Source organism: Scyliorhinus torazame, chromosome 25, assembly GCF_047496885.1.
Source record: "Scyliorhinus torazame isolate Kashiwa2021f chromosome 25, sScyTor2.1, whole genome shotgun sequence".
Taxonomy (NCBI): Eukaryota; Metazoa; Chordata; class Chondrichthyes; order Carcharhiniformes; family Scyliorhinidae; genus Scyliorhinus; species Scyliorhinus torazame.
Genome location: NC_092731.1, coordinates 36,321,192 through 36,348,603, shown reverse-complemented (window position 1 = coordinate 36,348,603; position 27,412 = coordinate 36,321,192). Strand labels below are relative to the sequence as shown.

The window sequence follows — 27,412 nt, the reverse complement described above, 5'->3', positions numbered from 1 at the left end:
GCAGAGAGGAGCCCTGGGAGCAGTCACTCTTCAAAGACGGGCCAAAGTCCCCCGCGGGTACAACCAGGGACCCGGCTACCGGCCGCGGGGTGCCTGCCGGACCTGCTCCCTCCCCCGAAGCAAACAGCTTTGATCAGCTGCTCGGGGAGGGCTGTCATTGGCCGGCAGAACGTCAATCCCAGCAGAGCTGTCGGGCAGCTGGGGCTCTGCAAAGTTGTGCACGAACTCTGCACTGCTGCTAGAGTGCTGAAGAAGGGAAGGAGGGGGGGGGAGCAGGGCTCTGAGTGAGTGCCAGTCTGAAAATGGGTTCCTATTCGTCCCACCTTTCCAAGATTGAGGATCTGCACGGAATTATCCAGGAGACAGGCTGTGAGTAACCCGGGAGCGTTTGGGTCGATCGAGCTGTTTACTCGACCTCCCTTTTTCGCTCGGTCAGCTGGAGCTGCTCCAGATTTCCTGCCCTGTCCTGCCCGCCTTGCAAAGTCAGAAATGTGTTCGGGGGGGAATGCATCCCCGCTGCAGAACCAGGGCTGCAATGCTGTCCCCCTCTCACCCCCAACTAGTCCTTGCTGTCTCTCCCCTTCAGCAGCTGGGCCCGGGAGGGGCTTCCCACTTCAGTGGGGTCTCCAAGTGTGAAGCTTGGACTATCCCAGCGGGATGGGCTCTGTCGATGTGGCTTTGCTCCACAGGTGGAGCCCAGCGGGGCGGGGGGTGGGGGCATGTTAAACTTCAGCCAGAGACCATGCCACTGTGGCGAAATCAGGACCTGCATTCCAGTAGCACCTTTCCAGGTAGAATCATAGAATTTGGGGGGCGGCGCGCGGTGGGTTAGCACTGCTGCCTCACGGCGCCGAGGTCCCAGGTTCGATCCCGGCTCTGGGTCACTGTCCGTGTGGAGTTTGCACATTCTCCCCCGTGTCTGCGTGGGTTTCGCCCCCACAAACCAAAAAGATGTAGGGGGATTGGCCGCGCTAAATTGCCCCTTAATTGGGAAAAAAATGAATCGGGTACTCTAAATTTATTTATTTTTAATCATAGAATTTACAGTGCAGAAGGAGGCCATTCGGCCCATCGGGTCTGCACCGGCCCTTACAAAGAGCAACCCACTCAAGCCCATGTATCTACCCTATCCCCGCAACCCAGCAACCCCCACTTAACCTTTTTGGACACCAAGGGCAATTTATCACGGCCAATCCACCTAACAGCACATCTTTGGACTGTGGGAGGAAACCGGAGCACCCGGAGGAAACCCACGCACACTCGGGGAGAACGTGCAGACTCCGCACAGACAGTGACCCAGCCGGGAGTCGAACCTGGGACCCTGGAGCTGCGAAGCAACAGTGCTAACCAATGTGCGACCGTGCCACCCGACTCACCCCCACAACCCAAAGGTGTGCCACGCTAATTTGCCCCTTAATTGGAAAAAAATAACTGGGAACTCACAAGTTGCAATGAGGTGATGACCACATTATCGGTTTATTTTACATGACGTTGGTTGAGGTTTTGTGTGTGATGCTAATTAACATTGTCCAGGATACGGTGAGGTGGGGTAGGGGGAGTTAGATCCACCTCCTCCCCCACTCTTCCAAATAGTGGCCGTGGGATCTTCCTCACCCCGCCCAGACGGAAAAGCCTGTTTAAAATTTTGAAATCCCGGCGAAAATCGGTATCCTGGAGTTCCATTTTAAGGTTCGGACAAACTTTGTTGGTGCCCTCACCCTGGTTTTTATTGGGGGTTTTCAGCCCCCCCCTCCTGGGCACTGCCGGTACTGCTGCACTGTGTGTGTCACTTTGGATCTTGTGACCAAGTCGCTGGAGTGGGACGTTGAACCCACAGGCACCAGAGTCCAGGACAGTGAAGGGTTTACACTGGAGACACCATTAGAAATAGGAACAGGATGAGACCATTCGGCCCTTCGAGCCTGCTCCACTCTTTAATAAGCTCATAGCTGATCCAACACTCACTAAGTCCTCTTTCCTGCCTTATCTCCGCACCCCTTAATTCTCCGACTGATTAAAAACCCAGCGATCGCAGCCTTGAAAATGTTCAATGGCGGGTCTTCCACAGCTTCCTGGGGAAAATAATTCCGAAGATTCACTTGTCTTTGAGGGAAGAAATCCCCCTTATTCTGCAACTCTGTCCCCTGGTCCTACACTCTCACATGAGTGGAAACATCCTCCCAACATTTACCCTGTCTGAACCCCGAAGAATCTTAGATATTTCAAGGACAGACCCAAAGGTGGCACAGCGGCCAGCACTGCGGCCTCACAGCGCCAGGGACCCAGGTTCAATTCTGGCCTTGGGTGACTGCCCGCGTGGAGTTTTCATGTTCTCCCCGTGGGTTCACTCCCACGGTCCAAAGATGTGCAGGTTAGGTGGGTTGGCCGTGCTAAAATTGCCCCTCTGTGGGAGTTTCCTTTAATGAGGGGGTACCTGTTGGGGGCCCCTGGGGGTCCCTTTAGTTAGGGAGCATCTGTGGGGAGGGTGTCCCTCGGATAGACTTTGGGGGCAACTCCCTTAAGGAGTTACCCCCTTGAGGACTTCCGGTGACGGCGGACGGGAGGCAGCCGCACATTGGAGGGCTCCCGTTCGGGAACGGCATTTTCGGGGAGTAACGCCCTGCCCTAGGGCCAGCGACGGTAGTAAAAGTCGGGAGACAGCGCAAGGAGAAGAAGGATGTTGAAGAACACCAAAAAAACGTCCGGGGATAAAAGCGGCTGAAAGTCCATCGGGGAGTGGAAAGGTCACCGCGGGGTCACCAAGAAAATGGAGGCTGGAGCACCAGGGGAGGCCGCAGTGCTTACGGCTGAAGAAATAACTACGGTGACGGCTGCGGAATTCCAAAAGCAGTTGCCGCAGATTGAGAAATGCATGGAGACGGTGAGGAAGGAGATGAGGGAGGTTTTGAGTGCGCTGGTGGAGGAGGCGGTTTCCCCGGTGAGGACGGAGGTGGCGAGCGCAGTGGCGGAGGTGCGAGAGCAAGGGGAGGCGCTGAAGGAAGTGAAGGAGACGTTATTGCAGCACGGTGATCAACTTGCCTCGATGGGGAAGGAGATGCGGAAGGTGATGGACACGAACAAGAATCTGCGAGGAAAAATGGAAGACCTGGAAAACAGATCCAGGCGACAGAATTTGAGGGTACAGGCAAATTCCCGAAGGAGTTGAAAGACCGAGGCCGACTGAGTATTTTGCCACGATGCTGGCAAAACTATTGGGGGAGGGGGAGGATCCCTCCCGATATGAACTGGATCGGGCTCATCGGTCGTGGAGGCCTGTACCAAAGGCGAGTGAGCCGCCAAGGGCAGTGATTCTGTGCTTCCGTAGGTACAGGGTGAAGGAGAAGGTCCTGAGCTGGGCCAAGCAGAAGCGGGTGGTGCAGTGGGCTGGAGCTGGTATACGTGTATACCAGGACTTTACGGTGGAGCTGGCGAGGAGGCGGGCTGCCTTCAGCAGTGCGACATTGTATATCCAGCGAAGCTGAGGGTGACTTACAAGCTCAGGGACTTTTATTTTGGAACGGCGGAAGCAGCGGAGGAGTTTGCGAAGGCAGAAGGACTGGGGCAGAACTGAGAAATTGAGGAATGGCCATGTGCTGATGTAACCTCATGACTGTATTTTCTTCTTTTTTTGTATCTGCGCGCGGGTGTAGGGGCTAAAGGAGCCAATGTGGTATATATTTGGACAAGGGAAGGGACAGGACTTTCACTCGAAAGGAGGGCTCTTTGGGGTGTAGGTGGATAGGCGGGGTTTGTGTGCTAAAAGGGGATCTTTGGGCTTTCCTAGGGCCGGGCAAGGGGGAAAGGGACCTGGGCGGGGGCCTCCACGCTGGCCGGTTTAAGCCGGCCAGTGAATGGGAGTGAGGTGGGGGGAGGGGCTGCGGCCATCGGAGCCTGGCAGAACAGGGTCCGAGTGTTCTAGCCGGGGTGGAAAGTTGGGGGGAAGGAACCGAGGTTGGGAGGAGGAGTTTTACAAGAGGCAGTGGACAGGAGGAGCTGGAGACTTGGGGGGGGGGGGGGGGGGGGGGGTACAACTTTGGGGTATCATGTACGGTACTCTCTTCGAGGCTGGAAGGCGTTGCTTGGGGGGGGGGAGCGGTATAAGATTCAGGGTGACTACGGGTAATCCCTGATTCCTTTTTGTCATTTGTTTATGTAAACATGCGGGTTGGGGTTTGGGGGTTGGTGGGTAGATGGGATCGTTGTTGTTATTATGGGGACTGACATATCTTGCTGATTATTGTTTATTGTTGATGGATGTAAATGTGGGAGAAAATGGAGAATACCCCCTTGTCCAAAAGGAGTTACCCCCTTGTCCAAACACGAGGACCACCACGTCAGGCTCACGTTCGGTGGGACCTGTAGTAAATCCCCGTTCACGTGATTCCCAGCCCAGGGGACTGGAGAGTCGCGGAGGGTTGGAGAATACAGTGTGGGGCCCGCTAAATGGACACAAATGGGTCGTTAAGACCCATGGGCGTTCATTTACCTCCCGCTAACTCGCGGGCGTGAACCCCAATCCCACCGCCAGTGTATTGCGACTGGAACAGAGCCCACCAATGCCGGTCCGGATTTTTTGATTCTCCGTCCCATTGGGAGACAGGGGTGGGATTCTCTGCGGACCGGCGGGGAGGCCACTCCGATGCCGAGGAGTGGCGTGAACCACTCCGGCGTCGGGCCGCCCCGAATCCTCCGCAACTCCGGGGGCTGGGCCGGCGCTGGAGTATTTGGCGGCGTGCCAGCTGGCGCGGAAGGGCTTGGCGCCGCGCCAACCAGTGCCGAAGGGCCTCCGCCGGCCGGCGCGAGTTGGCGCATGCGCGGGAACGCCAGCGCGTGCTGGCGTCATCCCAGCGAATGCGCAGGGGGGTTCTTCTCTGCACCGGCCATGGCGGAGGTTGACAGCAGCTGGTTCAGAGGGAAAGAGTGTCTCCACGCGGGCCAGGCCACCGTGGGGACACCCCCCGGGGGCAGAGCCACCCGTGCCCCCCCCCCCCCCCCGAGAACTCTGCAGGCCGCCCGTGGGGCCAGGTCCCGCCGGTAAGGACCTGTTGTGATTTACGCCGGCGGGACCCGCCGAAAACGGGCGGCCACTCGTCCCATCGCGGGCCGGAGAATCGCCGGGTTGGCCGCTGCCAGCGACCGCAGACCGGCCCGCCGCGATTCCCGCCACCGCCAAAACCCCGGCGGGGGGTTAGAGAATCCCGCCCCATGTTTCGGGTGTCCTGAACATCTCTTTACGGCAAGTATTCCTGAGTCTGCTTTGTGTATTTATAAAAGTGGATTTTGACCTGAGATGGATGCTGTTTGAGTGGAGATAAAGAGAGCAGTTAAGGGTTATTGTGTCAGTGTATTGTTAAACATTGCTTACTGGTAATTGTAAACTATTTGTCTTTATGATTTTAAAGTTAGTAATACTGAATTAGTAAAGTAATAAAGATTGTTTTAATATACCATATCCTATTTGTGCGCGGAATCACTCCTTGAGCGAAATATCCTTTCCTCACAGTCTTACAAATTAAATAAATACTGGGGGCTGGATTCGCCGCCCCGCCACATTTCAGCCTCGACCCGCCGGCGGGCTGCTCCGTTACTCCGGCCGGTCAATGGGGTTTCCCATTGTGGGGCAGCCCCACGCCGTCGGGGAAACCCCCCCCCCCCCCGGGCTGCCGGCAAAGTGGAGCATCCCGCCGGCAGAGAATCCAGCCCAGGGTGGCTGTCCAGTATCCTAGCAACTGTTGGGGTCTGGTCCGGGATAGTAATAGGCACAACCTTATTGAATGGCGCAGCAGGCTCGAGGGGCCAAATGGCCTCCGCCTGTTCCTGACGATCTTACGTTCCGGGGAATGGGCGGTGGTGTAATTCGCTGGGGTTCCACAGGAAGAGGTGGGGTTCGGTCCCGCGATGTTCTATATTTTGGGGAATGGGTTGTGTATTGCACTGGGATTTAAAGCGTCAATCACTTTCTCGGTAAGATTTCAGGGAGGGATGTATCTTTTTTAAAACAGGGGGCATGCAAACCACTCGCAAACTGCTCACTGACAACGGCCCATTTGTTTCAGTTTCCAAGGCTCACATCTGCCGCCTGTACGATCGGTTTGCAGATTTGGACAAGAGCGAGACTGGAAAGTTGAGGTAGGTGTAAGTAACGGATTGGTTATTAATTACGGAAACCGAGCAGACCGCTCTGCCCCTCAGCACGAGGAGTTAATGGCAACGGGGTGGAGTTTGGGGATAAATACGTCAATGATTTGGGATGAGGCTGCTGGTGCCTGCCTGGCACCCTGGCACTGGCTGCCTGGCACCCTGGCACTGGCTGCCTGGCACCCTGGGACTGCCTGCCTGGCACCCTGGCACTGGCTGCCTGGCACCCTGGCACTGGCTGCCTGGCACCCTGGCACTGCCTGCCTGGCACCCTGGCACTGGCTGCCTGGCACCCTGGGGTCCGGCGAGTGGAGCTCTGCAGTGCAGGAAACGGGAACAAATGGGGCATCGGCCGCGTGCTGCCCACTCAGGCCGCCAATCGACCCACACAGCCGATCGATGGCGTGGTGTTTCTCGCCGCTCCGAGGATCGGGAATGCAGCTGGTAGATCACGGCAAATATTTCCATGTTTGCTGACGACAGGAAGCTGGATGGGAAGGTAGGAGGTGAGAAGGTGATTTACACAGGCTGCCTGGCAGTTGTAGTAAAATGTGGATAAACATGCCGCCGTCCACCTCGGACGGAGAAACAGAATGGCTGGGTATCATTTAAATGGTGATAGGTGAGCTGCTCATTCAGTGACCAGTATCGGCATAGTGGGGCTGAATGGCCTTCGTTCCGCTCTGTGAATTCTGTTAAACATGTCCCTGTCTTCCTCACCTATTGCCAAAGCCCTCAGCTCCAGCCCTTATTACCCTCCCTATCTATGTACCCTCCTCCAGCCCCCACAACCCTCCCTATCTCTGTAACCTCTTCCAACCACTACAACCCTCCCTATCTCTGTAACTTCCTCCAGCCCATTACAACCCTCCCTATCTCTGTAACCTCCTCCAGCCGCTACAACCCTCCCTATCTCTGTAACTTCCTCCAGCCCATTACACCCCTCCCTATCTCTGTAACCTCCTCCAGCCCCCTACAACCCTCCCTATCTATGTAACCTCCTCCAGCCCACTACAACCCTCCCTATCTATGTAACCTCCTCCAGCCCACTACAACCCTCCCTATCTCTGTAACCTCCTCCAGCCCCCTACAACCCTCCCTATCTCTGTAACCTCTTCCAACCACTACAACCCTCTCTATCTCTGTAATGTCCTCCATCCCTACAACCCTTCCAATCCCTGTAACCTCCTCGAGCCCCTACAACCCTCCCTATCTCTGTAACCTCTTCCAACCACTACAACCCTCTCTATCTCTGTAACTTCCTCCAGCCCACTACAACCCTCCCTATCTCTGTAACCTCCTCCAGCCCCCTACAACCCTCCCTATCTATGTAACCTCCTCCAGCCCCCTACAACCCTCCCTATCTCTGTAACCTCCTCCAGCCCCCTACAACCCTCCCTATCTATGTAACCTCCTCCAGCCCACTACAACCCTCCCTATCTCTGTAACCTCCTCCAGCCCCCTACAACCCTCCCTATCTATGTAACCTCCCCAGCCCCTACAATCCTCCCTATCTCTGTAACCTCCTCCAACCACTACAACCCTCCCTATCGCTGTAACTTCCTCCAGCCCACTACAACCCTCCCTATTTCAGTAATCTCCTCCAGCCCCTACAACCCTCCCTATCTCTGTAACCTCCTCCAGCACCTACAACCCTCCCTATCTCTGTAACTTCCTCCAGCACCTACAACCCTCCCTATCTCTGTAACCTCCTCCAGCACCTACAACACTCCCTATCCCTGTAACCCCTAGAACTCTCCCTATCTCTGTGGGAGTGTTGTGTTGCGGGGAGAGTGTTGTGTTGCGGGGAGAGTGTTGTGTTGCGGGGGGAGTGTTGTGTTGCGGGGGGAGTGTTGTGTTGCGGGGGGAGTGTTGTGTTGCGGAGGGAGTGTTGTTTTGCGGAGGGAGTGTTGTGTTGCGGAGGGAGTGTTGTTTTGCGGGGGCAGTGTTGTGTTGCGGGGGCAGTGTTGTGTTGCGGGGGCAGTGTTGTGTTGCGGGGGGAGTGTTGTGTTGCGGGGGGAGAGTTGTGTTGCGGGGGGAGTGTTGTGTTGCGGGGGGAGTGTTGTGTTGCGGAGGGAGTGTTGTTTTGCGGGGGGAGTGTTGTGTTGCGGAGGGAGTGTTGTGTTGCGGAGGGAGTGTTGTGTTGCGGAGGGAGTGTTGTGTTGCGGAGGGAGTGTTGTGTTGCGGGGGAGGGTTGTGTTGCGGAGGGAGTGTTGTTTTGCGGGGGCAGTGTTGTGTTGCGGAGGGAGTGTTGTGTTGCGGGGGGAGTGTTGTGTTGCGGGGGGAGTGTTGTGTTGCGGGGGGAGTGTTGTGTTGCGGAGGGAGTGTTGTGTTGCGGAGGGAGTGTTGTGTTGCGGAGGGAGTGTTGTGTTGCGGGGGGAGTGTTGTGTTGCGGGGGGAGTGTTGTGTTGCGGGGGGAGTGTTGTGTTGCGGAGGGAGTGTTGTTTTGCGGAGGGAGTGTTGTGTTGCGGGGGGAGAGTTGTGTTGCGGAGGGAGTGTTGTGTTGCGGGGGGAGTGTTGTGTTGCGGAGGGAGTGTTGTGTTGCGGGGGGAGAGTTGTGTTGCGTTGCGGGGGGAGTGTTGCGTTGCGGGGGGAGTGTTGCGTTGCGGGGGGAGTGTTGCGTTGCGGGGGGAGTGTTGGTTTGCGGAGGGAGTGTTGTGTTGCGGAGGGAGTGTTGTGTTGCGGAGGGAGTGTTGTGTTGCGGGGGGAGTGTTGTGTTGCGGAGGGAGTGTTGTGTTGCGGAGGGAGTGTTGTGTTGCGGAGGGAGTGTTGTGTTGCGGGGGGAGTGTTGTGTTGCGGGGGGAGTGTTGTGTTGCGGAGGGAGTGTTGTTTTGCGGAGGGAGTGTTGTTTTGCGGGGGCAGTGTTGTGTTGCGGGGGGAGTGTTGCATTGCGGAGGGAGTGTTGCGTTGCGGGGGGAGAGTTGTGTTGCGTTGCGGGGGGAGTGTTGCATTGCGGGGGGAGTGTTGCGTTGCGGGGGGAGTGTTGTGTTGCGGGGGGAGTGTTGTGTTGCGGGGGGAGTGTTGTGTTGCGGAGGGAGTGTTGTTTTGCGGAGGGAGTGTTGTTTTGCGGGGGGAGAGTTGTGTTGCGTTGCGGGGGGAGTGTTGCATTGCGGAGGGAGTGTTGTGTTGCGGAGGGAGTGTTGTGTTGCGGGGGGAGAGTTGTGTTGCGGAGGGAGTGTTGTGTTGCGGGGGGAGTGTTGTGTTGCGGGGGGAGTGTTGTGTTGCGGGGGGAGAGTTGTGTTGCGGGAGGAGTGTTGTGTTGCTGAGAGAGTGTTGTGTTGCTGAGAGAGTGTTGTGTTGCGGGGGGAGTGTTGTGTTGCGGGGGGAGTGTTGTGTTGCGGGGGGAGTGTTGTGTTGCGGGGGGAGTGTTGTGTTGCGGGGGGAGTGTTGTGTTGCGGGGGGAGTGTTGTGTTGCGGAGGGAGTGTTGTTTTGCGGAGGGAGTGTTGTGTTGCGGGGGCAGTGTTGTGTTGCGGGGGGAGTGTTGTGTTGCGGGGGGAGTGTTGTGTTGCGGAGGGAGTGTTGTTTTGCGGAGGGAGTGTTGTGTTGCGGAGGGAGTGTTGTGTTGCGGAGGGAGTGTTGTGTTGCGGGGGGAGTGTTGTGTTGCGGAGGGAGTGTTGTTTTGCGGGGGCAGTGTTGTGTTGCAGAGGGAGTGTTGTGTTGCGGGGGGAGTGTTGTGTTGCGGAGGGAGTGTTGTGTTGCGGGGGGAGTGTTGTGTTGCGGGGGAGTGTTGTGTTGCGGAGGGAGTGTTGTGTTGCGGAGGGAGTGTTGTGTTGCGGGGGGAGTGTTGTGTTGCGGGGGGAGTGTTGTGTTGCGGGGGGAGTGTTGTGTTGCGGAGGGAGTGTTGTGTTGCGGAGGGAGTGTTGTGTTGCGGGGGGAGAGTTGTGTTGCGGGGGGAGAGTTGTGTTGCGGAGGGAGTGTTGTGTTGCGGGGGGAGTGTTGTGTTGCGGGGGGAGTGTTGTGTTGCGGAGGGAGTGTTGTTTTGCGGGGGCAGTGTTGTGTTGCGGAGGGAGTGTTGTGTTGCGGAGGGAGTGTTGTGTTGCGGGGGGAGAGTTGTGTTGCGTTGCGGGGGGAGTGTTGCGTTGCGGGGGGAGTGTTGCGTTGCGGGGGGAGTGTTGCGTTGCGGGGGGAGTGTTGCGTTGCGGGGGGAGTGTTGGTTTGCGGGGGGAGTGTTGTGTTGCGGAGGGAGTGTTGTGTTGCGGAGGGAGTGTTGTGTTGCGGGGGGAGTGTTGTGTTGCGGGGGGAGTGTTGTGTTGCGGAGGGAGTGTTGTTTTGCGGAGGGAGTGTTGTTTTGCGGGGGCAGTGTTGTGTTGCGGAGGGAGTGTTGTGTTGCGGGGGGAGAGTTGTGTTGCGTTGCGGGGGGAGTGTTGCATTGCGGGGGGAGTGTTGGTTTGCGGGGGGAGTGTTGTGTTGCGGAGGGAGAGTTGTGTTGCGGAGGGAGTGTTGTGTTGCGGGGGGAGTGTTGTGTTGCGGAGGGAGTGTTGTTTTGCGGAGGGAGTGTTGTTTTGCGGGGGCAGTGTTGTGTTGCGGAGGGAGTGTTGTGTTGCGGAGGGAGTGTTGTGTTGCGGGGGGAGAGTTGTGTTGCGTTGCGGGGGGAGTGTTGCGTTGCGGGGGGAGTGTTGCGTTGCGGGGGGAGTGTTGCTTTGCGGGGGGAGTGTTGTGTTGCGGGGGGAGTGTTGTGTTGCGGGGGGAGTGTTGTGTTGCGGAGGGAGTGTTGTGTTGCGGAGGGAGTGTTGTTTTGCGGAGGGAGTGTTGTTTTGCGGAGGGAGTGTTGTGTTGCAGGGGGAGTGTTGTGTTGCGGAGGGAGTGTTGTGTTGCGGGGGGAGTGTTGTGTTGCGGAGGGAGTGTTGTTTTGCGGAGGGAGTGTTGTGTTGCGGAGGGAGTGTTGTGTTGCGGAGGGAGTGTTGTTTTGCGGAGGGAGTGTTGTGTTGCGGAGGGAGTGTTGTTTTGCGGGGGAGTGTTGTGTTGCGGGGGGAGTGTTGTTTTGCGGGGGGAGTGTTGTTTTGCGGGGGGAGTGTTTTGCGGGGGCAGTGTTGTGTTGCGGAGGGAGTGTTGTTTTGCGGGGGCAGTGTTGTGTTGCGGAGGGAGTGTTGTGTTGCGGGGGGAGTGTTGTGTTGCGGAGGGAGTGTTGTGTTGCGGAGGGAGTGTTGCGTTGCGGAGGGAGTGTTGCGTTGCGGAGGGAGAGTTGCGTTGCGGGGGGAGTGTTGCGTTGCGGGGGGAGTGTTGCGTTGCGGGGGGAGTGTTGCGTTGCGGGGGGAGTGTTGCGTTGCGGGGGGAGTGTTGCGTTGCGGGGGGAGTGTTGCGTTGCGGGGGGAGTGTTGCGTTGCGGGGGGGAGTGTTGCGTTGCAGGGGGGAGTGTTGCGTTGCGGGGGGAGTGTTGCGTTGCGGGGGGAGTGTTGCGTTGCGGGGGGAGTGTTGCGTTACGGGGGGAGTGTTGCGTTGCGGGGGGAGTGTTGCGTTGCGGGGGGAGTGTTGCGTTGCGGGAGGAGTGTTGCGTTGCGGGGGGAGTGTTGCGTTGCGGAGGGAGTGTTGCTTTGCGGAGGGAGTGTTGTGTTGCGGAGGGAGTGTTGTTTTGCGGGGGCAGTGTTGTGTTGCGGAGGGAGTGTTGTGTTGCGGAGGGAGTGTTGTGTTGCGGGGGGAGAGTTGTGTTGCGGAGGGAGTGTTGTGTTGCGGAGGGAGTGTTGTGTTGCGGAGGGAGTGTTGTGTTGCGGAGGGAGTGTTGTGTTGCGGGGGGAGTGTTGTGTTGCGGGGGGAGTGTTGTGTTGCGGAGGGAGTGTTGTGTTGCGGAGGGAGTGTTGTGTTGCGGAGGGAGTGTTGTGTTGCGGGGGGAGAGTTGTGTTGCGGGGGGAGAGTTGTGTTGCGGAGGGAGTGTTGTGTTGCGGGGGGAGTGTTGCGTTGCGGGGGGAGTGTTGCGTTGCGGAGGGAGTGTTGTGTTGCGGGGGGAGTGTTGCGTTGCGGGAGGAGTGTTGCGTTGCGGGGGGAGTGTTGCGTTGCGGAGGGAGTGTTGCTTTGCGGAGGGAGTGTTGTGTTGCGGAGGGAGTGTTGTTTTGCGGGGGCAGTGTTGTGTTGCGGAGGGAGTGTTGTGTTGCGGAGGGAGTGTTGTGTTGCGGGGGGAGAGTTGTGTTGCGGAGGGAGTGTTGTGTTGCGGAGGGAGTGTTGTGTTGCGGAGGGAGTGTTGTGTTGCGGGGGGAGTGTTGTGTTGCGGGGGGAGTGTTGTGTTGCGGGGGGAGTGTTGTGTTGCGGAGGGAGTGTTGTGTTGCGGGGGGAGAGTTGTGTTGCGGGGGGAGAGTTGTGTTGCGGAGGGAGTGTTGTGTTGCGGGGGGAGTGTTGTGTTGCGGGGGGAGTGTTGTGTTGCGGAGGGAGTGTTGTTTTGCGGGGGCAGTGTTGTGTTGCGGAGGGAGTGTTGTGTTGCGGGGGGAGAGTTGTGTTGCGTTGCGGGGGGAGTGTTGCGTTGCGGGGGGAGTGTTGCGTTGCGGGGGGAGTGTTGCGTTGCGGGGGGAGTGTTGGTTTGCGGGGGGAGTGTTGTGTTGCGGAGGGAGTGTTGTGTTGCGGAGGGAGTGTTGTGTTGCGGGGGGAGTGTTGTGTTGCGGAGTGTTGTTTTGCGGAGGGAGTGTTGTTTTGCGGGGGCAGTGTTGTGTTGCGGAGGGAGTGTTGTGTTGCGGAGGGAGTGTTGTGTTGCGGGGGGAGAGTTGTGTTGCGTTGCGGGGGGAGTGTTGCATTGCGGGGGGAGTGTTGCGTTGCGGGGGGAGTGTTGCTTTGCGAGGGGAGTGTTGTGTTGCGGGGGGAGTGTTGTGTTGCGGGGGGAGTGTTGTGTTGCGGAGGGAGTGTTGTTTTGCGGAGGGTGTGTTGTTTTGCGGAGGGAGTGTTGTGTTGCAGGGGGAGTGTTGTGTTGCGGAGGGAGTGTTGTGTTGCGGGGGGAGTGTTGTGTTGCGGAGGGAGTGTTGTTTTGCGGAGGGAGTGTTGTGTTGCGGAGGGAGTGTTGTTTTGCGGAGGGAGTTTTGTTTTGCGGAGGGAGTGTTGTGTTGCGGAGGGAGTGTTGTGTTGCGGGGGGAGAGTTGTGTTGCGGAGGGAGTGTTGTGTTGCGGGGGGAGTGTTGTGTTGCGGGGGGAGTGTTGTGTTGCGGGGGGAGTGTTGTGTTGCGGAGGGAGTGTTGTTTTGCGGAGGGAGTGTTGTGTTGCGGAGGGAGTGTTGTGTTGCGGGGGGAGAGTTGTGTTGCGGGGGGAGAGTTGTGTTGCGGAGGGAGTGTTGTGTTGCGGGGGGAGTGTTGTGTTGCGGGGGGAGTGTTGTGTTGCGGAGGGAGTGTTGTTTTGCGGAGGGAGTGTTGTTTTGCGGGGGCAGTGTTGTGTTGCGGAGGGAGTGTTGTGTTGCGGGGGGAGAGTTGTGTTGCGTTGCGGGGGGAGTGTTGCATTGCGGGGGGAGTGTTGGTTTGCGGGGGGAGTGTTGTGTTGCGGAGGGAGAGTTGTGTTGCGGAGGGAGTGTTGTGTTGCGGGGGGAGTGTTGTGTTGCGGAGGGAGTGTTGTTTTGCGGAGGGAGTGTTGTTTTGCGGGGGCAGTGTTGTGTTGCGGAGGGAGTGTTGTGTTGCGGAGGGAGTGTTGTGTTGCGGGGGGAGAGTTGTGTTGCGTTGCGGGGGGAGTGTTGCGTTGCGGGGGGAGTGTTGCGTTGCGGGGGGAGTGTTGCGTTGCGGGGGGAGTGTTGCTTTGCGGGGGGAGTGTTGTGTTGCGGGGGGAGTGTTGTGTTGCGGGGGGAGTGTTGTGTTGCGGAGGGAGTGTTGTTTTGCGGAGGGAGTGTTGTTTTGCGGAGTGAGTGTTGTGTTGCAGGGGGAGTGTTGTGTTGCGGAGGGAGTGTTGTGTTGCGGGGGGAGTGTTGTGTTGCGGAGGGAGTGTTGTTTTGCGGAGGGAGTGTTGTGTTGCGGAGGGAGTGTTGTGTTGCGGAGGGAGTGTTGTTTTGCGGAGGGAGTGTTGTGTTGCGGAGGGTGTGTTGTTTTGCGGGGGGAGTGTTGTGTTGCGGGGGGAGTGTTGTTTTGCGGGGGGAGTGTTGTTTTGCGGGGGGAGTGTTGTTTTGCGGGGGCAGTGTTGTGTTGCGGGGGCAGTGTTGTGTTGCGGAGGGAGTGTTGTTTTGCGGGGGCAGTGTTGTGTTGCGGAGGGAGTGTTGTGTTGCGGGGGGAGTGTTGTGTTGCGGAGGGAGTGTTGTGTTGCGGAGGGAGTGTTGCGTTGCGGAGGGAGTGTTGCGTTGCGGAGGGAGAGTTGCGTTGCGGGGGGAGTGTTGCGTTGCGGGGGGAGTGTTGCGTTGCGGGGGGTGTGTTGCATTGCGGGGGGAGTGTTGCGTTGCGGGGGGAGTGTTGCGTTGCGGGGGGAGTGTTGCGTTGCGGGGGGAGTGTTGCGTTGCGGGGGGAGTGTTGCGTTGCGGGGGGAGTGTTGCGTTGCGGGGGGGAGTGTTGCGTTGCAGGGGGGAGTGTTGCGTTGCGGGGGGAGTGTTGCGTTGCGGGGGGAGTGTTGCGTTGCGGGGGGAGTGTTGCGTTGCGGGGGGAGTGTTGCGTTGCGGGGGGAGTGTTGCGTTGCGGGGGGTGTGTTGCGTTGCGGGAGGAGTGTTGCGTTGCGGGGGGAGTGTTGCGTTGCGGAGGGAGTGTTGCTTTGCGGAGGGAGTGTTGTGTTGCGGAGGGAGTGTTGTTTTGCGGGGGCAGTGTTGTGTTGCGGAGGGAGTGTTGTGTTGCGGAGGGAGTGTTGTGTTGCGGGGGGAGAGTTGTGTTGCGGAGGGAGTGTTGTGTTGCGGAGGGAGTGTTGTGTTGCGGAGGGAGTGTTGTGTTGCGGAGGGAGTGTTGTTTTGCGGGGGAGTGTTGTGTTGCGGGGGCAGTGTTGTGTTGCGGAGGGAGTGTTGTGTTGCGGGGGGAGTGTTGTGTTGCGGGGGGAGTGTTGTGTTGCGGAGGGAGTGTTGTGTTGCGGAGGGAGTGTTGTGTTGCGGAGGGAGTGTTGTGTTGCGGAGGGAGTGTTGTGTTGCCGGGGGAGTGTTGTGTTGCGGAGGGAGAGTTGTGTTGCGGGGGGAGTGTTGCGTTGCGGGGGGAGTGTTGCGTTGCGGGGGGAGTGTTGCGTTGCGGGGGGAGTGTTGCGTTGCGGGGGGAGTGTTGCGTTGCGGGGGGAGTGTTGCGTTGCGGGGGGAGTGTTGCGTTGCGGGGGGAGTGTTGTGTTGCTGTTTTGTCCTGTGGTTGGACATTGGAGATGGGTTCTGTTGGTTTACATAAACTCTGATTCTCCCAGTTTAACATTTCCCTCTTTACAAACAGCCCGGGTGTTGTAAGTTACTGTGTGGAGAATTGTCAGTGTGATTGTGTGTGTGTGTGTGTGTGAGCGTGCGTGTGTGCGTGTGTGTGTGTGAGAGCGTGTGTGAGCGTGCGTGTGTGCGAGAGCGTGTGTGTGTGTGTGTGAGTGTGTGTGTGTGTGTGTGTGTGTGTGAGCGTGTGTGTGTGTGTGAGCGTGTGTGTGAGCGTGCGTGTGTGTGGGTGTAGATGTGGACCCTTTGCCCCGCTCTCTACAATACAGGATAAACTCTCTCGTCTGGCCTTGTTTTTCAGCCGCGAAGATTTCCAGCGAATCGGAGAGCTCGCCGTGAATCCTCTCGGGGACCGAATCATCAATGCTTTCTTCCCCGATGAGTAAGTGAGCAGGGGTTTGATATTTGGGCAGCCGCTGTCCGTATGTGAGAGCAGGGGGTCGCGGTGCGGGGAGGTGAGTGTGCCCACCCTTCAGCCAGGGGTGTGGCGCGGGTGTTCGTGCTCGATCTAATGAAGGGAGTGCTGTGAGTAAATAGAGAGGAATTGCTCCCCGTGATAAGAGGGATGGTGAGCGAATGCCAGATTTACAACAATTGGTCAAAGAGTCCGACCAGGGTGAAGAGAACGTTTTTACACAGTGAGTTTATGATGATCGTTAAGATTATCGCCTGAAGGTGAATTGTGTAAATAATTCAAGGTTAAGTTTTTTGAGGTAAAAATTTCCCCTGGATGGCAGTGGTTAGCACTGCTGCCTCACAGCGCCAGGGACCCGGGTTCGATTCCGGCCTCGGGTGACCGTCAGTGTGGAGTTGCCACGTTCTCCCCGTGGTGTGCGTGGGTTTCCTCCGGGTGCTCCGGTTTCCTCCCGCCGTCCAAAGGTGTGCAGGCTGGGTGGATTGGCCAGGCTAAATTGTCCTTTAGTGTCCAAAGATGCGCAGGTTAGGAGGGGTTACGGGGATAGGGAGGGAGAGAGGGCCGAGGGTGATTGCTCTTTCAGAGGGTCGGTGCAGACTCGATGGGCCGAATGGCCTCCTCCTACACCGGGAGAGGACAGGGTAGTGGGCTGGTGATGTGGCGCCTACCCCAGCGTGGCCCAGTTTCCCCGGATGGTCTGTCCCTGTGCTGCCCATACTTGGTAATAATTGAAGAGTCCTTTGACCGAGCTGGCACACACCTGGCCTGCCCCCCGAGTTGTAATCGCGCGACGGTTATCGCACTTTTGACCTTCTCGCTCTCTTGGAATTGTTTGCAGCAAGCAGTCTTTGGATTTCCGATCGTTCATCCGGATCTTGGCCTGTTTCCGGCCCACGGTGAAGGACAAGTATGCGGATCCCAATGCAGCAGAGCCAATTAATAGCCGGAGCAACAAACTGCGATGTACGTACCGATCTATTTGACCTGTCAACGGCGCAGTGGCACATGGCATAGGTGGGGTTACTGGGTTACAGGGTTAAGGCGAGGGAATGGGCCTAGGTAGGCTGGTCTTTCAGAGGGTCGGTGCGAAACCCAATGAGCCGAATAGGCTCCTTCTGCACCGTCGGGATTCTGTGAAGCTTCGTGCAGAGGTGAGTATTCCAGCTTGATCATTGACCCTCAACCTGGCCCAGGTCAAGCTCTAGCAGTGGGCTGCTTGGCGAACTCCGACCCTTGGCCTTTCCGTCTCACAGTGGCCTCGCTCCTCCCATCGTATCAATCACAGGTCACCTCTGATCACCTCCTTGACTCGCTCTCCATCCAGGTCGCCTTGGCCCACCCGATCCTGTCTCGGATCCCCGAAGGAAACCTCTCTGCCAATTTACTCACAGCCATCATTTGAAAATCCTCCCGGTCGAGGCTTTGGCCCTCCACCACAGTGTTCCCGCAGCTACAGACTAGCCCGGTCCACCCCTTCCATTGATACCCAAATCCCCATTGAAACCACGATCCGCTCTCACCCTGGCCAATCCCCGCTGTGTGGGCCTCACCTCCACTTCCTAAAATCCAAGCGACGCAGACTTGGGTGGGGATAACAGAGAGCTGCGGGGGTGGGGGGGATGGTCGTGGGGTTAGTGTGTTGTCTTCCAGTGACGCAAAGCCTCATTCACCAATCAGATCTGGACAATGTGCACCAGCCTTAACCGAACCTCTCTCCTCGTTTCAGTTGCATTCCAGTTGTACGACCAGGACAGAGATGGAATAATCTCCAGAGGCGAACTTATTCAGGTAATGAATGTGTCCGGGTAGTAAACGCATCCGGGTGAACATATCCAGGTAAACTTATTCATTCCCTATTTCCCCTGTCGTTTGTTTTCGCCATTACATTTTTGATCCAGGGATGGTTTATAAACCTGTGTCTTTAAGGAAGCCTGTATCGGGCGTGAGCACGGTGGCGCAGTGGGTTAGCACTGCTGCCTCACGGCGCCGAGGACCCGGGTTCGATCCCGGCTCTGGGTCACTGTCCGTGTGGAGTTTGCACATTCTCCCCGTGTCTGCGTGGGTTTCGCCCCCACAACCCAAAGATGTGCAGGGTAGGTGGATTGGCCGCGCTAAATTGCCCCTTAATTGGAAAAATGAATTGGGTACTCTACATTTTTTTAAAAAGGGAGCCTGCATCTTTAACTCAAACGGAAGAATCTGGAAGCCTGTGCTGATTTAGGCTGGTGATTGCAGGCTGGCCAGCACTAGTGGCGAAGAGGTTTGATTTATTTGGCCAATGAATGGACCGAAAAGACTGTTCTTTGCCCAGTAACAGGTAGCGATTGGATCTGACCCCGCCGATGGGGTTTTCGGAGTCCCGAGGTTCCCGTTTGGTTTCAGTTTTGATTCTGGCGGCCTGGAGGGACAGATCTAACTCGCCCTCTCCAAAAAAGATCAAACTCATTCTGTCGAAAAGGGCAGTGCCAGGGCTGACTCTCTCGCCAGCAGGTCTGAGTGCCGTTCACGGGAGATCGCGGCGGCCTGAAGTCAAACCAGCGAGCTGAAAGCAGGGTTTGATGTGAAATAAAGTGTCTCGACAGAAAGACGCAGGCCTCAAGGCAAAGCTCGCGGGGACCCTGAATGAATCACTTTACCAGCTGTAAACCAGAGACTTTAACCAGCAAGTGTGCTGTGGAGAAAGTGTGCTGAAAAAACACCATCTACAGCAAAGACTCTTTTAACCTTCACTCTTATTATTTGACTCCTTTCCACCCCCTCTGTGTTTCATAGAAATCCCTCCAGTGCAGAAGGAGGCCATTTGGCCCATTGAGACCGCCCCGGCCATTCCTCTGAGCACACTGCCCATGTCCACTCCGCCCTATCTCTACGACCCCATAACCTAACCTGGACATCTCTGGACACTCTAGGGAAATTTATCATGGCCAATCCACCTAACCTGCACATCTCTGGATGAATTGCTCAACCGAGAGGTATTCGGAGATTCAGCTCTTTTCCTGATGGACTTGGTGGTTCTGGGTGTTGAGTGTTAGTCATGCTCCCGTGGGCATGGCGAGCCAGCTGGGTATCTTTGGGCCTGATGGTTTGATTGTCTTGTGTGTGTGTGTGTGTGTGTGTGTGTGTGTGGCTAGAGGGTGGGGCAGATAAAGGCGGTAGTAGATATTAGTTTGTTGTCGTCCAGTTGCATATTCCGTGGTAGTTCTTGGTATCAATAAACACTAATCGTGCTTACATTTACGAACCCGGTGACTGTAATAATTGGGCAGCCAAGAGCCAAAGACTTTGGGTATTTTAATTCAGTTGTGTTGTGACTCTGGGGCATGCGGGGTTGGAATAGCCATAACATTTGAATGGTGTCTAGATGTCATTGGCTGGAGGAGGCCAAAATGGCCTGCCCTGCCGTGCATGTGACATGGACCAATAGAGGCACTGTGAGATTAACCTTCTCCGTACCATCAAACAATGTTTGCATTGTGTTAAGTCCAGGGTTGGGTTGTTTATTTGACGCTATCTGCTTCAATGTAAATTTGGGTTCATGGCGTTTGCAAATATCAGTCTTGGCTGAGCTATTTGGCTGACGGCAGTGTACGCACCACCTCTGGAATGGAGAGGAGGATCCCATGTGATTTCTGGTGCATTAGTGTAGCGCGTTGAGATGTAACCTCAGGAAACGAAGGAAATTCGGCACGTCCACATTAACTCTCAGCAACTTTTACAGATGCACCATAGAAAGCAGCCTGGGCAGCACGGTGGCGCAGTGGTTAGCACTGCAGTCTCACGGCGCCGAGGTCCCAGGTTCAATCCCGGCTCTGGGTCACTGTCCGTGTGGAGTTTGCACATTCTCCCCGTGTCTGCGTGGGTTTCGCCCCCACAACCCAAAGATGTGCAGGGTAGGGGGATTGGCCACGCTAAATTGCCTCTTAATTGGAAAAAATGAATTGGGCACTCTAAATTTTTTTTAAAAAAAGAAAGCATCCTATCGGGCTGCATCACAGCCTGGTACGGCAACTGCTTGGCCCAGGACCGCAAGAAACTTCAGAGAGTCGTGAACACCGCCCAGTCCATCACACGAACCTGCCTCCCATCCATTGACTCCATCTACACCTCCCGCTGCCTGGGGAAAGCGGGCAGCATAATCAAAGACCCCCCTCCCACCCGGCTTACTCACTCTTCCAACTTCTTCCATCGGGCAGGAGATACAGAAGTCTGAGAACAGACTCAAAAACAGCTTCTTCCCCGCTGTTACCAGACTCCTAAACGCCCCTCTTATGGACTGACCTGATTAACACTACACCCCTGTATGCTTCACCCGATGCCGGTGTCTATGTAGTTACATTGTGTACCTTGTGTTGCCCTATTATGTATTTTCTTTTATTCCCTTTTCTTTTCATGGACTTAATGATCTGTTTGAGCTGCTCACAGAAAAATACTTTTCAGTGTACCTCGGTACACGTGACAATAAACAAATCCAATCCAAACAGTGCGGAAGGATGTTACAAGTTACAGAGGGACATAGTTAAGCTGCAGAGCTGGGCTGAGAGGCGGCAAATGGAGTTTAATGCAGAAAAGTGTGAGGTAATTCATTTTGGAAGGAATAACAGGAAGACAGAGTACTGGGCTAATGGTAAGATTCTTGGCAGTGTGGATGAGCAGAGAGATCTCGGTGTCCATGTTCATAGATCCCTGAAAGTTGCCACCCAGGTTGAGAGGGTTGTTAAGAAGGTATACGGTGTGTTCGCTTTTATTGGTAGAGGGATTGAATTTCGGAGCCTTGAGGTCATGTTGCAGCTGTACAAAACTCTGGTGTGGCCGCATTTGGAGTATTGCGTGCAGTTCTGGTCGCCGCATTATAGGAAGGATGTGGAAGCATTGGAAAGGGTGCAGAGGAGATTTACCAGAATGTTGCCTGGTATGGAGGGAAGATCTTATGAGGAAAGGTTGAGGGACTTGAGGCTGTTTTCGTTACAGAGAAGAAGGTTAAGAGGTGACTTAATTGAGGTATACAAGATGACCAGAGGATTAGTTAGGGTGGACAGTGAGAGCCTTTTTCCTCGGATCGTGATGTCTAGCACGAGGGTACATAGCTTTAAATTGAGGGGAGATAGATCTCAGACAGATGTCAGAGGTAGGTTCTTTACTCCGAGAGTAGTAAGGGCGTGGAATGCCCTGCCTGCAACAGTAGTGGACTCGCCAACACTAAGGGCATTCAAATGGTCATTGGATAGACATATGGACGACAAGGGAATAGTGTAGATGGGCTTTAGAGTGGTTTCACAGGTCGGCGTAACATTGAGGGCCAAAGGGACTGTACTGCGCTGTAATGTTCTATGTTCTAAACTGCACACTAATGCACAGTAATGGCACATTGGTCAATGCAGATTCCAATTCCAAGGAGAATCCACCTGGGAATTTCACCGGAGCTGCTGCCATTCCGCACCGTAACTTGGCCAGAGGTGGAGTGCATCCCCGATTTGCGAGCGATTGGGATTTCAGCCTGAAGGGTGCAGCACTGGGGCAGGAGACGCTCCGAGATTATTCACTTTTCTAGCCTTGTGAGCTGTAACGAAAGACAAAACTCTAAAATAAACTTGAATAGCAAAATTAAAATGTTGCTGATGAATCATCCAACCCCGCCGGCCACGGGGCAGTCTCTCTTTATAAGTACTCCAGTTACTTAATTGAACCATGTCCTTCACAGGTGCATCATGTCAGCCTAATTAACGTACCATTAACGCTATCATCCGTTAATAGAGGTGACACTTTCTCGGTGAACATCAAATGCACGTCTTTCTTTGAACAGGTGCTTCGTATGATGTTGGAGGCCCAAGTTACAGAGGACCAATTGGAGAGTATCACTGATCGGACAATTCAGGAGGCTGACCTGGATGGAGATGGCGCTATCTCATTCGAGGAGTTCAGAAAGGTACTTGCGCCAACGGAATAACGGAGTCCAGTCTATTGATGGGGGGCGGGTAACCCACTGGTCAGACAGCAAACATGTCGGTTCATCCATTCACTGCACAGCGAGAAGCCACACAGCTCAGGCGAGGTCAGAGGGTCAATGCGCAACCTTGATGAAACCCCCCTTGATGGGGGTTGGGATCAGACCTGCCCTGATGCTCTCTAACTGCTTGACGAGGCCTGACATGTCTAAGCTGGGGCCTGCAAAATCTGAGGACCTCAGATCTGTACCTGGATGTCGATCAGATGTAGTCAGATTATCATAAAATTTACAGTGCAGAAGGCCATTCGGCCCATCGAGTCTGCACCAGCTCTTGGAAAGAGCACCCTACCCTAGGTCAACACCTCCACCCTATCCCCATACCCCAGTAACCCCACCCAACACTAAGGGCAATTTTGGACACTAATGGCAATTTATCATGGCCAATCCACCTAACCTGCACATCTTTGGACTGTGGGAGGAAACCGGAGCACCCGGAGGAAACCCACGCAGACACGGGGAGAACGTGCAGACTCCGCACTGACAGTGACCCAAACCGGGAATCAAACCTGGGACCCTGGAGCTGTGAAGCAATTGTGCTATCCACAATGCTACCGCGCTTCCCCCAAATTGAATTTAAATCCCAGATAATTCAAATCTGATTCACCAGCTACCCCGCGATGGGTTTTGAACCCAGGTCCCCAGATCTTGCTCTGGATTACTAGCCCAGTGACTTCACCACTAGGCCCCCGCCTCCCCGTATTCTTATGCGGGCGGCACAGTGGTTAGCACTGCTGCCTCACAGCGCCAGAGACCTGGGTTCCATTCCGGCCTTGGGTGACTGTGTGGAGTCTGTACGTCCTCCCCGTGTCTGTGCGTGGGTTTCCTCCGGGGGCTCCGGTTTCCTCCCACAGTCCAAAAATGTGCTGTAAACAAAAGTGCAATTACAATGGGATTGCGTGACACACTTCCTTCCAGGGACGCCATGCTGCAATCCCTCAAAGGTTTATTAAAGGCGTAGGTGGCATAGTGTACAACCATCGTATAGATGAATAGTCCATTGATGTGCAGGTTAGGTGGATTGTCCGTGATAAATTGTCCCTTAGTGTCCAAAGATCAGGTGGGGTTACTGGGTTACGGGGATAGGGTCCTCCCAGGGAACCGTACCCAAGCACGGGGTCCACATTGTCACCAGAGGCTTTTAAAGGAGAAGAGAAGGAAGATTGGCTTGGAATCTCTGACGTCCCTCGGCTTCACCCTCTGTCCAGCAGTGTTAGATTTGGTCGGTTGGTAGAGCTCTCACCTCACAAGGTGCAAGGTTCAAGTCCCACCCCAGAATCTTCAGGGCCAAAACCTAGGCCGACACTCCAGAGCAACACTGAAGGGAGTGTTGTAGTGTCCGAGGTGCCATCAGATGTTAAACTGAGGACCCACCTGCCTGTCGGACAGGTGAAAAGATCCCAAGGCACTATTGAGAAGAAAATAACATTTAAGAAGTGGGATCTATTAACTTCCCGTGAACCTTGGTGAATACAAGTTCCCCCATTAAGTGGGCAGCGGGGCCTCTAAACAATGTGTAGAACATAGAACATTACAGCGCAGTACAGGCCCTTCGACCCTCGATGTTGCGCCGACCTGTGAAACCACTCTAAAGCCCATCTACACTATTCCCTTATCGTCCATATGTCTATCCAATGACCATTTGAATGCCCTTAGTGTTGGCGAGTCCACTAGTTGTAGGGTATATAAAACCGGCCAGTCAGACATCCCCCAGTTGGGGTCTCATCGGTGTGGACTTCGTGGCCTTATAAAAACTTGCGATGCCAAGGCATACAAGGCTATGGGTCAAAAGCTGGAAACTGGGATTAGAATACTTGTTTTTGACCGGTGTAGATGTAATGGACCAAAGGAAGTTTTCCCTGGTGTACTGAGACTTGGGCAGAGAGATGGCAGATGGAGTTTAATCCGGACAAATGTGAGGTAATGCATTTTGGAAGGTCTAATACAGGTAGTGAATATACAGTAAATGGTAGAACCCTCCAGAGTATTGACAGGCAGAGATGTCTGGGTGTACAGGTCACTGAAAGGGGCAACACCTGTGGAGAAGGTGAGGCACGATCAACTACACAGAGACGAGAGTTGGATGCAATCGAGGCTTTATTACACTAAAGTTTTCAGAAGATGGACCTCCGCATCAAGCCGGATCGCCTGCAGCCGGATCCGCAATCAGGCAACGCCAAAAAGGACCTTGATCATCGGCGAGCCTGTTTCGAAGCTCACATCAGGTCTGCACCAGACCCAATTCCGGAAGCTCAGGAGATTCAGATCCTCTACACGCGGCTGAGCTCCAACTTCTTTCCGCTTATCCAGGACGCGCCGACCTACGAAGACGCCATGGCGCTACTGAAGGAAAACTACGATCAGCGGACTAACACGCTCTACGCCAGACACATCCTCTGGATGCAATCGAGGCTTTATTGCACTAAGGTGTGTGGCCTCCTACGGCAGCTGGCGAAATGGCTGCTGTACAAGGAGCACACATATTTATACTCCGCCTACTGGGCGGAGCCAGCAGGCAGGGAACTACCCCCGTACCTGTAGTACAGGGCCTTACCACAAAGCACCTAATATATACATCAGTGGTGACTACCACAGAAGGTAGTCAAGAAGGCACACGGCATGCTTGCCTTCATTGGCCGGGGCATTGAGTATAAAAATTGGCAAGTCATGTTGCAGCTGTACAGAACCTTAGTTAGGCCACACGTGGAATATAGTGTTCAATTCTGGTCGCCACACTACCAGAAGGATGTGGAGACTTTGGAGAGGGTACAGCAGAGATTTACCAGGATGTTGCCTGGTATGGAGGGCATTAGCTATGAGGAGCAGTTGGATAAACTCGGTTTGTTCTTACTGGAAAGACGGAGGTTGAGGGGCGACCTGACAGAAGACTACAAAATTATGAGGGATGTGGACAGAGTGGATAGTCAGAGGCTTTTCCCCAGGGTGCAAGAGTCAATTACTAGGGGGATATAGGTTCAAGTTGAGAGGGGAAAAGTTTAGAGGAGATGTGCGAGAGAAGTTTTTTTACACAGAGGGTAGTGGGTGCCTGGAACTCGCTGCCGGAGGAGGTGGTGGAAGCAGGGACGATAGTGACTTTTAAGGGGCATCTTGACAAATACATGAATAGGATGGGAATAGAGGGATACTGACCCCGGAAGTGGAGAAGGTTTTAGGTTAGACGGGCAGCATGGTCGGCGCAGGCTTGGAGGGCCGAAGGGCCTGTTCCTGTGCTGCACTGTTCTTTGTTCTTTGTATTAGGCAATATTTATCCCTCATCCAGCATGACTAAAACAGATTATCTGGTCATTATAATATGGCTATTTCAGGCTGTAGCTGTGTGTAAATTGGCTGCCGAATTGCCTATTTTACAAACACTTCAGAAAGTACCTCATGGGCTATTAAACACTTTGAGTCACCCGATCACCACGTAATGCTCTGTATAAATAAGTCTGTTTGTTTATCTTGCCTCTGGCAGTCACTCGAAAACATTAACCTGGAACACAAGATGAGCATTCGATTTCTTCAGTAAAGGCCCTGTCAGGAATGAAGCTAATCCTTGACGGGAATTCCAGGGAAGAATAAATAGACGGAGATGTGAATTGTGAGCTGCTCAACCTGCCGTTTGGAGATTTGTACCTTGTGATTTCGAGCTGCCTTTAGCCTGATGCCACCATCACAGTTGCTGAGTTTCTTCTGTGGTCTTCGGCCTCAACAGGAACTGGGGGATGGCGGGCGCCTTTCCCAGTGTTGGGTCCTCCGTTCCTCTGCCAGATTGGAAATTCAGGAATTGTAACTCTCTCCAGGGTTCTGGGATCAAGGAAGCGGAAAGATCAGCCAGTGTGCCAACCCTAGGCCCAAGTCACCCCGGGATCGCCATCGGGCCCATGGGGCAGAAATCCCGCCCACCTTCACTGCCATCCCTCCCCCTCCCCCCGCCGCCACCACGCCTGCCCCCGAGAGCTGTGGGCCAATCAGAGGCCGGCAGCTGTGCATCGCAGACAGTGCCACTGGGGTAACCATGGCTTTGCCAGCAAGGTACCAAGCAGAGGCCCAGGATCATTGGGGGACCCAGGCCACAGGTCAATGAGGGTGGGAATGGATCCATGGGAGGGGGGGTGGGCGGGAAGGGGGGGGGGGGCGGGGTGTGACTCTGAGCAGTCTCCACCCTCGCGGGTGTCGGGTCCCTCTCCGGATTTCCACGACTGAAAGTGGAAAACGGAACCGCCTGGGTAGAAAAGTCAACGTTCGCTCTGCGGGGCACAGTCAACGTGCGCTCTTGTCAGCCCCATCGCTCCACGTCAGAGGCTGTCACAATGGCGACTGGGACAGAGGCGGCCTGTATTGAAGACCGATCACTGAGGTCTGAGGCTTGACCCAGTTTGTTTGTTCATCTTTTAGTCCCTCTTGCTCTCACCCCCAGCATCCATCACACCCCCCCGCCCATCCCTACGCCCCATCCATGCCACCCCCAGTGGCCCTTCATACCATCCCCATGCCAACTCCTGGTCCTGCCACGCTGATTCGCCCAGAGTACAATGAAACTAATATTGCTTCATTACCTGAGGAGTCGCGAATGATGCTGAACATTGTGCAGTCATCAGCAAACATCCCCACTTCTGACCTTATGATGGAAGGAAGGCCATTGATGAAGCATCTGACTGGGCCTAGGACCATCCACTGAGGGCCTCCTGCAGTGATGTTCCGGGACTGATATCGGCCAATCAGATTGGCCGACAGCTCTCCAAGGCAGGACTTCCGTCCTGTTGCCAATCAACGTTCAACATGAGCGTAAAATGGCAGCGGGAGCTGTCAGATTCCGCAGGGTTGCGTTCCCCACCAACTCTCAGGATGGAGGGCGGCCAGCGCTTGCCATCCTGAAAGTTCGGCCCATGGAGAATCCTTTCTGATCACAGTAACCATAGCAATACAAAGCCTCCATCGCCGAGGAACTGCCAACACTGGGGTAGAGTTGAATTGATCTTCAAACTGCCAAATTGGATTTTGTTTTCACTGTCGTGGAGCCTGATCGATCTGTAATCAATAAAATAATTCTGCAAATAAAATGCTGTCTTGGGATTTTGTCTGCTACAAACACGTCCTGCGCAGCAGTGGTCAGCTGGGCCTCAGTAGACGCACTCTGACCTCTGGGTCAGGGGTCGTTGGTTCAAGCCCCAAGCCGGGGGAACTCTTTGCCGCAGAAGGCTGTGGAGGCCAAGTCACTGAGTGTCTTTCAGACAGAGAGAGTTAGGTTCTTGATAGGGGATCAGGGGTTATGGGGAGAAGGTAGGAGAATGGGGATGAGAAAATATCAGCCATGATTGAATGGCGGAGCAGACTCGATGGGCCGAGTGGCCTAATTCTGCTCCTATGTCTTATGGTCTTACGGACCTGAGCATAAAACCCAGGTGGACACTCGCAGTGCAGCACCGAGGGAGTGCCGCACTGTTGGACAATTTGCCGGAGGCACTAAACCGTGGGCCCGCTGCCCTCTCAGGCGGATTCCATTATTCAAAGACGACTGCTCCATGTCGATTGGAAAATGACAACTCCTCAATAGCCATCTTCCTTTGTGCCGGGTATGACTCCAACCAGCGGA

General features: G+C 55.3%; 1 protein-coding gene across 1 annotated transcript; it reads left to right on the top strand.

Annotated features, from left to right (window-relative positions):
• chp2 (calcineurin-like EF-hand protein 2) lies at positions 1-25,926 on the top strand. Its single transcript, XM_072490309.1, has 7 exons — positions 1-369; positions 6,057-6,129; positions 15,702-15,782; positions 16,654-16,778; positions 17,542-17,603; positions 21,616-21,738; positions 25,292-25,926. Exons 1-7 carry the CDS (start codon positions 303-305, stop codon positions 25,343-25,345), a joined length of 585 nt encoding a protein of 194 aa, XP_072346410.1. The 5' UTR covers positions 1-302; the 3' UTR covers positions 25,346-25,926.
• The last annotated feature ends 1,486 nt before the right edge of the window (positions 25,927-27,412 follow it).